This window comes from Diadema antillarum, unplaced genomic scaffold, assembly GCF_040938485.1.
Source record: "Diadema antillarum isolate AM-2024a unplaced genomic scaffold, OU_Dant_1.0 seq00000248_RagTag, whole genome shotgun sequence".
Lineage (NCBI taxonomy): Eukaryota > Metazoa > Echinodermata > Echinoidea > Diadematoida > Diadematidae > Diadema > Diadema antillarum.
This window is the reverse complement of record NW_027271292.1, coordinates 899,259-912,500: the sequence shown is the minus strand read 5'-3', so window position 1 is coordinate 912,500 and position 13,242 is coordinate 899,259. Positions and strand designations below refer to the sequence as shown.

The window sequence follows — 13,242 nt, the reverse complement described above, 5'->3', positions numbered from 1 at the left end:
TTTGACCACTGAAGCAAATCGAATGGTGTTTTCTGTAAGATATGGGCAATGAATCAGAGTTACAGTTTCGTACCCTGAATTTGTATTTGGATTGATTCACTATTTTTCAAAGGTATCATTGCTTAGGGTTACGTTGTAACTTGTATTGTTGTTGTTGTTGTTGTTGTTGTTGTTGTTGGTTGTTGTTTTTTTTTTGGGGGGGGGGGGAGGGGACATACGGTACTCCAAAAACAGCACAATGAAAATGCGCCTTATCGCAGGAACAGTACAGGGCAATGGCGGATCGGGGGGGGGGGGGGGGGAGCACAAACTGAAAAAAAAAATGGGGGATGCGTGCACCCCCTTTAACTTTGTAATGGCGCCCCCTCTTTTTGGATTTCCTGGATCCGCCCCACCAGAGTCTACAATAGACAGGCACATACAAACAAATTCATGTGTACCAGTTTCATAATGTGTTAATCATTAGTCATGAGGTCATGATGCTAGTATAGCTCCTTATATTGACACTAGCGATAATGAGAAATAAATGCTTGCATTCTCAACAACTTTCTATCCACCGAAGACCGAATAAAGAATAACATGACTATTGTGTTCCACCATTATACAGTCAGTGTGTCTTCTTACACCATGTATGTTTATAGCTCACAACGTACACACTATCCGACGACTGTTCGTACAATGCAAATTGCAAATGATCATGCTGAGAAAACACCCCCCAAAACAAAACAAAACAAAACAAAACAAAACAAAAAACAGCCGACAGAAAGTTACAGTATAGTACTTGTATTAACCCTTGTTCTTGCCGGGCTTAAACTTACCAAAGTTACCAGTTCTTATAGGGCCTAGCATGAAGACTCAAATTTCAACTTTATCTGCGGTACAGCAACAGACTCAAGTGACACCATAGGAATGACCAGGTACCTCCAACGAACATCCTGAACGGAGACAAATCACGTAAATAAATCGATTAGGTTTAATATGATTTACGTAATTTTCGCTCACTACACTTCTGCCCGATCTTCAAAGGTATAGCCTATAGCCTAGTATAGGCCTATCTGGTGAACTCGTCGGTGAAAACTGCAATATGCAAGAGAATATTACTGATCTCTATTCATGTACTAATTGAATGATATATTACAATGAATTTCTGTATTCTGCTGTGAGTGTAGTGTATTGAGAGCAGGGGATAATGACAACTCGTCAACGTCAATGACATAAATAGCGATCTTTAGATCTTCGACGCGAACGCTGTATCAACGCAGCCTCTCTAATAGTATGGTAGGTGTCCAACCTACCGACCGGGTCCATAACGACCGGCCGCGCATTATAATGGCATTGCGCGTACAGAAAGAAAATGTACGCATGGGACTACGCGCAACGGTGTTCGATTATTCACTTGGCTACGCTACCGAGTAAAATGTGGCGAAAACAACTAAGTAATTCCCTCTAAATTACCGAAATTTAGCAAAATCGAATAAGGTTTATCGTGTAACTAACGTTACATATATTATAACTAGGCCTACCTTTGCTGACTCGTTGTTAGATGTAGAGTATCCTTCCGTAATAAATTTGACGATTTTGACCGCAAAATTGTCACCGCCGCTTGTACGATCGAGCACACACGTTACACATACACATGACATAAACATTTTGTCGCCCGCTACGACCGTACGAGTTGATGCAAAAACGAGAAATGAATGTGAAAAAACAAACCGACTCATCTAATTTATTTCAATTACGATGAAAAGTTTCCTTATGAAAATCAATTCAAATTCATCAAACGGTCCTTCAAAAGTAATATCGAAGGATTCAAAATATATTCAAATATTATTGGGAAAAAAATGACGGCTAGAAAAAAACAGCGGCCTGTCGAAAAAACGCATTTAAGTGCCCTTTATACGTATTCTCAGGGTGGTCGGTGGAAATGAGCAGGGCAACTGAGTGCGGAAAAAATGACACCCCACGCGTTCGAAGCCGCCATCTAAGAGCGCGTACCTCAGATCGCATTTTCAGTGCGCGCTTGTGAATCCGGAGTATTTTCTCCACACGTGAGTAAAATTTCAGGCCAATTGTGAGATTTTTCACGTTTCTATTGATAGAAAAACGTTAGGTGTCCGGTATTATGGACACCCAACCATATATACAGCTGTCCGCGCACGCATACACGCGAACATTTGTTTTTTTTTTTTCACCTAATTTAGCGTTGTCTTTGCGTTGGCATCGCAGATCTAAAGCTCACTAATATCCATAGCAACATAGGAGTCATACCCGAATATCAACCAGAAGAAAGGGCTATTATCAAAACGTTTCTTTCAAATTCACTGTCACATGTGCAAAGAAATTGAGGTTTACATTTTGCAGGGTTAGTAGGCCTACGCACTATGCGGTGATATTTTCAATTCTCTTGTCTCAAAGTACTTAGATGGAAAAGTGATTTGCTTTTTTTTATAGTTATCTAATGATTACTTTGATGCGATAGGCGTAATGTTGTTTACACTACTTCTCACGATAAATTCTTGAATTCTACATTCATTAATTCATCTACCTGAAAACCCCAATAGGCCTTTTAAGCACCTAGAGACATTTTCGAACAGTGACGTTTTATAAATTCGATTATTATGAAACGAAACAAGTACAACGTTAGATGACATGAGGACGAGTGAAAGGCAAAAAAAAAAAGATCAATAAATAAAACTATTTGTCAGTGCATTATAAGAAAAGTATTTCCCACATTCGAACTAATGGGAAAGCTACATTTTATGGCTGGTCAATGCCACGTTCGATAGAGTTCTATTAAGATGCAAAGGAGAGGAAGCGATACCATAGTCTATGGTTCTAAAGCCTAATGAAATGAGAACAGAAATAAAAGAAAATCAAAAAAATCCAATCTCTATCTGAAAAAACTACCTTTTCTCTCCCCCATCTCCTTCTCTCTCTCTCTCTCTCTCTCTCTCTCTCCCTCTTTCTCAGAGATGGGTTTCACATTTCTCGAGGATGCTCATGACTGATAATTTGTTGTCCTTGTTTTTTAAGGACAATTTATAGGGTCTTTTCCTGTATACGGCCTACACGTCGTTTGTACGAATGTTCGGCATGCGTTGTTATAAGTTGTTTGTATAACAGATTGGAACGCACCACTGGTAGTCACTAACAGTACAGACAAGGATTCTTACAAAACAGCGACCCTTCTAGAGCAAACGCAGGTTCTAGCTTTCAGTAAATAATAATAAAAAACAACAACAGCTATTTATAAACTCCAGTGGCGGATCCAGATTGTAGGGGGAGCGCCGGGCGCGCACCCCTCTTTGTTATTATTTCTTAAACAAAAGAAATACAAAGAAAAAATGGGGGGGGGGGGGAGTGCGCCCCCTTTAATTTTGTAAAAGGCGCCTCCCATTTATGGATCTGTCCCGAGTGTCTCCGCTCTACCAACTGATCAGCGCACCCCTTGTCCTGTTAATCCCCGCTTATTAGGCCTACTTAATTCAGTGCGTGTGTTGGACAATATCAAAGAAGATTTTTTTTTTTCATTGATATGACTGTGATGGCTTTTAATTGCTATGAGGCTCATTTTGTACGATAACAAATGGAAATGAAAACATTAAATCGTCATAGATGGTGGTTTTTGTTACTGCTATGTCGTGGTCGCATGTATTGTGACTAAAATACACACGTGTCGTCCTGCGGAACCGGGGGGGGGGGGCTGTGATGACTGATTATTATTCTCAACCCCCTATCAGTATTTGAATCAGGGCAATTACCCCCCCCCCCCCCCCCACCCCAGCCGGCTAATCAGGGCCTATGGTTAGTAGTAAGGTAAGAGTAAATATTAGGGTTAAGGTTAGGTTTAGGGTTAGGGGTTTGAGTTAAAGGGACTGTACAGTACTGGTTGAGGTGGGTATTCATGTTTTCAACATTCCTAAGTGAGATATAATGAGAAACCTAGCTCTTATGAAATTTATATGAAAGAGCATGTAATTTTAAGAATGATTCAACGTTTATTTGATGAAAATTGTTTTTTAAATGGCTGAGATATCAAAAAAAGTGATGATAAGAAAAGGCGACAGGCCACGCCTTTTATTAAGATCTCTTTGTTTCACCTTGTTTTTGGATATCACAGCCATTTCAAAACCGATTTTCATCAAATAAACTTTTGATACCCCTTAGAATTGCATGCTCTTTGACATCTCATGTAGTGGTTTGTGAATATCTCGCAAAACGTTAAAAGCCAAATCCTCACCTCGACCAGAACTGTACACACCCTTTAAGGTTAGGATTAGGTTCAGGATTAGGATTAGGGCCAGGGGAAGGGTCCGGGGTAATTGCCCAGGGGTAATTGCCCTAGACCCCTCAATCAAGTTATGATCCCCCCGGCGGCGCGGCGTCGTGATCGACTGCATGTCAGTGAAGGGAACTCGTAGCGTTCCATAGTACTGTGTTGCAGTGAGCAAGTAGCGTCCCATAAACAATTTTGCCCTTGTTGGTCGATGTTGCATTATGCATGGTTTAGAGAGGCATTAAATTTATTGTAATTATTTATAATAGTGTGTGGGCATTACACTTCCTTTTGACGTAAGTTTTCCCAAATCGAGCACAGGTTTGGAGCAACAAGGGCGAGGACCACTGATCTCTGCCCCCCTTGCGCCCCACTATCAAGCGCTTCACTTGTCGTCGGGGTAGGAAAGGACCTGCCGTTAGCTAAATACAGTACGCAGGCGCTAGGCACGCACACCTGGGAGCTAGATGCGAGGTACGCACATGTACAGCCGTGTTTTGTTTAATGTGAAGACAGGAAATTCCAGGGTGCAGTATCTCTCTACCAGCCAGCAGGGAACAGGTGAATCGCAAGGAGTGAGGAGACACGCTGACCATCACACAGAAATACAAGACCGGAAGTCCACCATCATGTCACAAAAGCATCTGAAAAAGGGTAGGTAATGGCTAATGCATTATAGAGAGGAATTTAGTGTAGCAATTTCTCATACATGGCAGTACATACAGGCATAGACAGAAAGATCCGTCTGTCCGGAGGAGTCTTTTATATTTTTGACGTTATCGCTCTCCTCCGGGCTCCGTATATAGGAGGGGATCCGTGAAGCCAGACGCAGTCTCCGCGGAACATTCCCCGACGACTAACCGCAGCAGCGACCCCATACGGACAAATACGTACCGTAAAGGGGTCGCACAGCAAGGCCTATCCTGTCACGGAAGCACCTGATATGGCTTAGCATTTACGTGACCAGAGACCAAAATACAGGGTTTTATACTGAAATTAGTAGCCTTACTCTTAGATAAGATACTTACAATCACAGCAGGCGAAGTCGATTTACAATATGATCTGTTTTGAGAGCCCTGTGAAAGAGTTTATCCGAGGGTTTTAAAGTCCTACCGCATTTCGTATTGTGGTACGACTTACACAGCGCATGCGCGAATATGGATAAAACGTAGCACATGTAATACGCAATGTATGCGTGTGGAAAATAACCCGGACGGCTCGCTGAGATCTGAAATGAATATTCATGAGATGTAACAAAAAAGAACGCATGCTGGGCGCTGATTTACTATCGGGCCTACCGGCACTTATTAATTTCGTTTTTAAAGCACATTTTGAATGTGTGGTTCATTATTTATTTGCAATAAAGGAAGTGCACACATAATGAACATCTGGAGATATGACGGATTAAGAAAATAACAGGTGATTTTCATGATAGAGGGTATGTTTGTTTCTTTGTTTGTTTCTTTATTTGTTTGTTTTTTAACAGTCTGCAGGGGCAATGTCCCAGATGTCTCATCTATAAATCAAGTTTCCTTTCACACTGTAAAATGTTGTACATTCACAATGGGCTCCACTCACAAGCTCTGCTTCTTGGGGACTCATATTCATTTTTGCTTCATGTTTATTATCTGCTGTGATTTGATTTGAATACACTTCTGTTACATACATGTCTTGTCTATTTTCAATGTTTCAGGATTGTTTGATTATTTATTAAAGAGACCTTTCTTTTTTCAAAGAATTCCACCGTATGGGAATCCTTTCCTGTCTTTTTCTTTCGGGCATGTCACTTGCTGTTTGATTGTGTGTGTGTGTCTGCACGCATGTGTGTTTAATGATTATTTGTGTGTAACAAGTTGGATGAACTGGAAGCTAAATTTCTATGTACTGTGATATACAGATCAATAAAGTTGACTCTGAGTAGTCCTTCATTTTCTTCATTCATTCATTCATTCATTCATAGCAATGGGACAAGAAGTGTCTTCCGAAATTTTTATATCAGAATGTCATTATTTCCTTTTTTTTTAAATCTGATTTTATCATTTTTGCAGTGTTCTCCTGGATTTTTTTTTTCATTCTCATGAAATATAGATAAAGTTTTAGACTGGCTTTCATCTTAAAGGTATGATGGATTGGTTAATGAAAAACTAGAAAGTAACCCTTTCAGATCCATCCATATGGTCATGGGGATTGTATTCCACTGCTCCCTATGTCATTTTCAAAACATTTAGTGTCTTTTTTTTTTGCACTATTATCGACACTATATCTAATAACACTATACACTCAATTATAGCTTCATATTGATATTGTTATTTATACATACGAGTGTGTGATACACCTTTTATGTATTGGTGATGGTAATGTACAAGCATATTCATACACTTATTCTCTTCCTTCTCATTCGCATTAGGAATAAAATAAGCACTAAATTATTATGTCATGTCCCTAGTACTCATTCTCATGATCGTGATACTATATACCTGGGGAGGGAAGGTGACAATAATGCAAGCCTTTCTATTCGTGTTCAATCAATAATCATTTTTCCTTATCTCATAACCATGCTTGCTTTAATTGATCGATATTTTAATATTATTAATATGTCATCAGAACCTGCCTTGCTTGATAAATTATATAAGATTATGATAGTGATATAATGATTATCATTATCATGATTTGAAATATCTAATCATAACTAGTACCCTGTATGGCTTCAGTTTGCTACTTTCACTGTACTTATTGATGCCATTGCATACTCACTTTATCCAAGATTTGGTGATGGAAACCAAAACAAACGCTCTTGCCAAACCCAGTTGGCAATATCATTAAGGTGTCCTTCTGTTTCACTGTGCTTTCCATTATTTCTACCTGCTCCTCTTTAAACTTAATTCCAGCCTCCTCCTCTAATTCCTTGATAGCATCTTTGAACTCCATGATGATGATACTGATAGCTATGAATGGTCCGAGAACTACGAGCAACATTGTACATATGTACATATATGGCAGATGACGTAAACATGAATATTCATTTGCGCATGCCCAGATCAATTTACTTACGTGATATTTTCAAAATGGCGAGCGGCAGTGTCGATAGTGTCGAGTGGGGTTCCAGCAAAGATGATGGCGATTTCTCTTGTTTTCGGAGGTAATGGTGAGTAATACATAGTCGGCTAAAATATTCAACATTATGGTATTACAACATGTGGCTTTTTGTTGCGAATCCATGTGTCGTTTTGAACGGTGAGTTTGTGACAGAATTGTACGCGTCGCAGTACTTCCTAAAAATCGCATGGGATGCTTCGGGGCGCTGTTACTGTGTTACAGCGCCCCGCGACGGGGTTACCCGACGACCAGATACAGACCGATCCTTCGGTCAAATGCAGGCAGTACGATTATCATGACTTCGCATTTTCAAGATTTTCTGTGGTCTATTGAGTATTGATACATGACCCTGTAATTTAGCTCTAGACCTATGCACCTTGGTTTTGGAGTTTGACTGGAATAACAATTAGCGCCATAGCATATCATGGTAGTGGGTGAGTAGGCCATGCTTGTTTTGTAATGCATGCTAATACTAGAGTAAATAGTAATATGTCTGCTCATGGGAAACTCATAACAAAATTGTTGTTTATATGAAGCACTCATTTTAGTAAGAATTTTGTTTTTTAATGAATATTCAGTCACTAGCTGCTGATTACATGTGTTTGCAGGGAAACAATTAAAACTTAAAATAATGTGTTGACTTTATTTATTTGAAACAGGTGCTACAAAGTGTTTTTTTTTTCACTTTGTCTGCTCTTTAGCATGTCATGTTTTTACTGTAGAAGGTAGGCCTACATTGGCTGATTTCAAGTTCGGTTTTATTGTCGGTGCTAGTGCTGAGATAGCGCTAGCACTATACACTTGCACCGAACTTGAAATCACCCAGTGTGTACTGTAGCGGAGAAAACAAATTAACCAATTGTATTAATGTAGCCCTGAGATGCAGTCTTCGCCACTGTGAAATATTAAAAAAAAAACAACAACAACAACAAAACCACTGCTTTTCTTGAGACAGTGGTGATATAACATTCTTATTTTTTAGCTAAAATGTCCCCACTATCACTAAATAGGCTACACTGCAACACACATGTATGTAAACAAAAATATATGACAATTATTTTGCAAGTATATACAGCACATACTTGTAAGTTTTACTACATCTAGAATTTCTATTCAGGTTTTATTACTATTCAAACAGTTACATAAACACATGTATACAAAATCTACAATGTGAAAATTACAAATTGATGTTGGGGAGAAGTACATATATTAATTTATACTTCTAAGAGGTTTCAGTGATCTTTTTACCTGGTATCAACGTTTCCGTCTAGATACTGAAGATTTTAACTCTTATTTTAAATTTGTGTAGAGAAAGAGGTCTCCTAGTTCCTGTGCTTGATACAGTGTGTATTTGACCTTGTCTGGCAATATGAACAGTGTGAGTGTGGTATTATCCTGCATTTCAGACAAAGCTGTTACAGAGGTCTTGTGTCTCATCTGAATTTGGAAGCTTCTGTCTGGCATGCACAGTCTTTGTTGTGAATTATTTTTGTTTATCTCAATTGATATTATGTTTCAGGAGAAGCCAACCCGCCAGTGAACAAGGATTTGCTGCGCATCTACAGTATGCGATTCTGTCCATTTGCTGAACGTCCATTGCTTGTCCTGGCGGCTAAGGGAATAGAGTAAGACTGACCAGAATATTTCTGCTTTCCCCAGCTTAGAATCAAAATTTTTCTGTCCGTATTTCATGCATGATGCACCAATATAAATTATCAGAATATCATCTGATAATTTCTTTTAGAATGTGTAAGAAAGAGAGAGTAAAGAAATGTAGAAGTGGTTTTGGGGAAATTACAGTGCACTCCTGTTTTAACAAACATGGTTACAACAATATTCTGGTTACAACGTAGTAAAAATTTGGGCAGTAACTTTATCTGCTCCATGTTTTTTATTGTTTATTTGTTCGTTTTTATCACAGAATTTTGATATGATGACAGAAAATTGCTGATCTTCGTTTTAACGGGAGTCCACTGTAACACTCACTTGAGTGTTTCACTTACAGTGTACTTACATGGACAGGCTTTCATGCATTAAGTATGATATTATCAAAAACATTCATACAATGCCTTGTATAAATGGAGAATAACAGAATGTTTGGATCATTGTTTCCAGCTCTGATTATTCTGTCTAGCTTGTAGATGCGGTGGATGCAAGCAGTATTTGCCCAATGGGGTCAGATTGCCCCCCCCCCCTTCTTTTTGCGCCCTGATATGATTTTCTCAAATACTTTCAGGAGTGAAAGAAATCTTAATTTCTATTTTTTGCTGTTTGTTTTTGTTCCTAGTGGTCAATGACGAATATAATTAATGATGCATTGAATACTAGATTCATACAAGACTTTTGTTTACATTTGATTTCAAGGCATGAGGTCGTCAACTGCAACCTGATGGAGAAACCAGAGTTTCTTCTTGAGCGAAATCCGGCGGGAAAAGTTCCTGTCATGGAGTATAAAGGCAAAGTCATACCAGAGTCGCTGGTTATTTGTGATCTTCTGGACGAGCTGTTCCCAGACAAGCCTCTGTGGTCCAAAGACCCATACCAGAAGGCCATGGACCGCCTTGCTATGGAGAAGTTCAGCAGTGTACGTATGTAAAACATGGATAAATACCCACATTTAAATTCTAGTGATCTGTACAGGGGGCTGCTCCTAAGCGAGTATCCTTTGTAATGGCACTTAAACATACATTCACACACACACACACACACATACACACACAGAGAAAACAAGAAGAAGACAGTAAAATGGCTGCAAATGTCTGACTGTAAAACATTGTTTTAAGTTGGTATATGGAGTGCACGTAACAAGACAAATTTAGCTGAGGTGGACATTCCAGATCCTCTTTTTCTGTGCCAGATCATACACTATGGTGAATGTGTTTCATTTGATGATGTAGCTTGATTATCATAATGGTGGCAAAGACTACTGGCTTTAGAGACAAAGGATTGAATTAGTGGTGAAATTTCCTCAGAGGTGAGGCATTAGATGTTAAGACTCTTGCAACATAATTACTGTATGTTAACAAGAGTCAGAATGAGCATAAGCTTTGCTTTGAATCAGTGGACTGGAGTTGCTTGATGTCTTGCACCAAATGAATGTCAGTTAACTCATAAACTGCTTCTGTAAGCATAAGCAAAGAGAGAATGAAGATGGTGATGCGAGATGTCAAGGAAGGATATTCAGAAGTACCTAGTCATTCACTAAAAAGTAGTACTTTAAAAAACTTGCTATCATGATTTTCTTTTATGAACTAAGCTTTTGCAATTGTGGCTTCCCACAGTGAGTATTACAGACATGTAAGACAAGGCAGTAAAATATAATGAAATGCTCTTGTTGACTTTTTTTTCCCCTGTAGAGTATTGGCAGTTTCTATAAAGCAATAAGGAATCCAGATGACAAGGAGCTGATGGACGCTCTGGTCAAATCCTTGAAAGATTTCCAGGAGTTGCTGATGGCCAGAAAAACCCCTTTCTTAGGAGGTATGGATAGCCTTGACAAAGGATTGATTAAAAGAGTACAGTTTATCACTTCAATATAGTATTAACTGGGTTAATAACCAGAAGAGATGCTGTCCATATGAATGGCATCCTGGTGGCTAATGATACAGGGGGTTTCAGTCAGTTCAAAAATGTTGCAGCCACTGTACATTTTTGTTTCGTACCATGTTATACTTAAATGACAGTAAATAATGTGGAAAGGAATCTGTTGGATCATTTACATTATTCTTCCAGATCATGGGAATGTCTTTACTTTTTCCATATGAATTTGATCTTATTTAATGCCACATATATTATACATGTGTGCATATAGTACGTGAACACATGATTTTCGCAGTAGAATTGTAAGTATATTCCTTGGTGCGGAGTCTATGATAGAATGATAATTATAAAGCTGTACAATGTACATTGCAGTTACAGGAGTGATTAAAAAATGTGAGTAGAATAACAGACTTGCATTGTGTTTACGACAAACACAAATAGTTGATTTTTTTTTGTAACAAATTCTTCAAAAATGCCCAATACTCGTACAGCAATTCAGTATTCTTTTTGAGTTATGTGAGCTTTTTATGGATCTGGAGTTGTATGCTGTAATGTTTTATGCCTATAAAATCTACCATTAAATTCATCCTTCATGCAATTAGACAGGGTTGGATAATGGCAGCCCCCATGAAATCACTGACACCATTGTATAGTTCGCCCTCTAGTGGTGGAGAGGAGAAAAATCTCTTTGATCCAAGCTTATTTCTGTCTGTTCTTCCAGGTGACCAGTGTGGAATGGCCGACCTGATGATCTACCCCTTTCTGGAGAGAATGATGACTGTCCCTCAGCTCATGTCCAATGTCCCTGATCTGACAAACTACACCAATCGCCTGACCGCTTTGCCTTACGTCCAGTCTACCATTGTGACTGCGGAAGAGCTAAAGAACTTCTACGCGGGGTACATCGCTGGAAACCCAGTTTATGACTAGAATACCATACGTACATCTTATCATCAGGGAAAGAAAGTTTACCTCGTCTGTCAAGTGCTTTTTGTGTGTTTTATTGCTTGCTTGTTAATTTGGTGAACGGTATACACACAGACTTGCTACTTAAAAGTTTATATGATAAACAACCTAATAAGTGTTGTTAAATAGCCTCTACACCCGAACTACTGTATGATTAAACATTTGACATTAGATTTTGAATGAAGGCAATTAAATACGTATGGAATACTTTTATAAGTTGAGGGCACTGGAGAAGGAATAATTGGGAGATTTTCTCTCCTTTATTGACTGTGCGCTATGCAGACCAGTCACATGTTCAATTCATGATGTAAACTCTTATCCTCTCATTGTAATTCCTGCTGGTGGGGATGTTTGTCCTAGATATCAATGGACTTTGAACAAATCTTATGTTCGTCGGTACGGTAATCAAAATTTTATGACTCCTTTGCTGATGAGGAAAGAAAGCTTAGTTAAGTGGGTACTTTAACCCATTGAGGACGGGCTGATTTTGCTACAACACGCATTTCCCATAGACACCTGCCCGAGTATACTCATGACATGTCTTCAACGGGTTAAAAATGGAAATTTTCACCCATTTCGCACAACCAGAAGTTAGCGCGAAAATAAAAGCATGCGAATATATGATTTGCTTGACATATGTTCCAATAGTTGATGTCTTGCTTCCGCGGAATTAAAAACTCAGGAAACTCTTCTTATCTGGCCGAGCATGAAAAATTTGTTGTGCGAAAATATCCACTTCTACAGTATCTCATTGGCTTGGAGACTAGGTGGTGACCTCGGGGCAATTTGAAGTTTTGCCGGTCACAGAATAGTTGCAGAGATGTCTCTGCAATGTTCCCATAACGTCTCCTAGAGAGTAGTATGGACTCCGGGGAGTCGTGAGGGAATCGAGCACATTCACTTTTTTTTTTGAGAGAGTTTCCTGATCTCCAGCTAGTCTTGCAGATGTCTCTGCAACTATTTGCAGCCGAGCAGTGGAGACCACTTTTGTTTGTGAGGTCTTCAAGACATCTCAAAGACCTTGCAAAGACCTCATGGCGATGTCTCCGTGAATTTTAGGCAAATAATTGTCATCTTGTTTGGAGACATCTGGGATTTTGCCCTGGAGTTGCTTTGTAGAGCGCAGATAATAGTAGGTCTTTAGAGTCACACAGGTCTCTGCAGTCATGGCGAAGTCTCCTCCAGTGAGATTAGTGTTTGAGAGTCAAGGATGGGATGAGAAATGCAGCTCTTGGTTCCTGTATTTAAAGTCATGCTTTTTAGTTCAAAGGTTTACATGATAGGGAGCACTTTATTATCTCCTTTGGTTAGCATGTTGCCTACAAATGATTGTAATGTTTATAGCATCATTACATTTCATGCCT

The 13,242-nt window shown here is 39.1% G+C and overlaps 1 protein-coding gene across 1 annotated transcript; it reads left to right on the top strand.

The window, feature by feature from the left end:
• The first annotated feature begins 4,634 nt into the window (after window positions 1-4,634).
• LOC139729645 (glutathione S-transferase omega-1-like) lies at window positions 4,635-12,608 on the top strand. Its single transcript, XM_071640572.1, has 5 exons — window positions 4,635-4,930; window positions 8,892-8,997; window positions 9,737-9,956; window positions 10,729-10,852; window positions 11,634-12,608. Exons 1-5 carry the CDS (start codon window positions 4,744-4,746, stop codon window positions 11,840-11,842), a joined length of 846 nt encoding a protein of 281 aa, XP_071496673.1. The 5' UTR covers window positions 4,635-4,743; the 3' UTR covers window positions 11,843-12,608.
• Window positions 12,609-13,242: the final 634 nt, after the last annotated feature.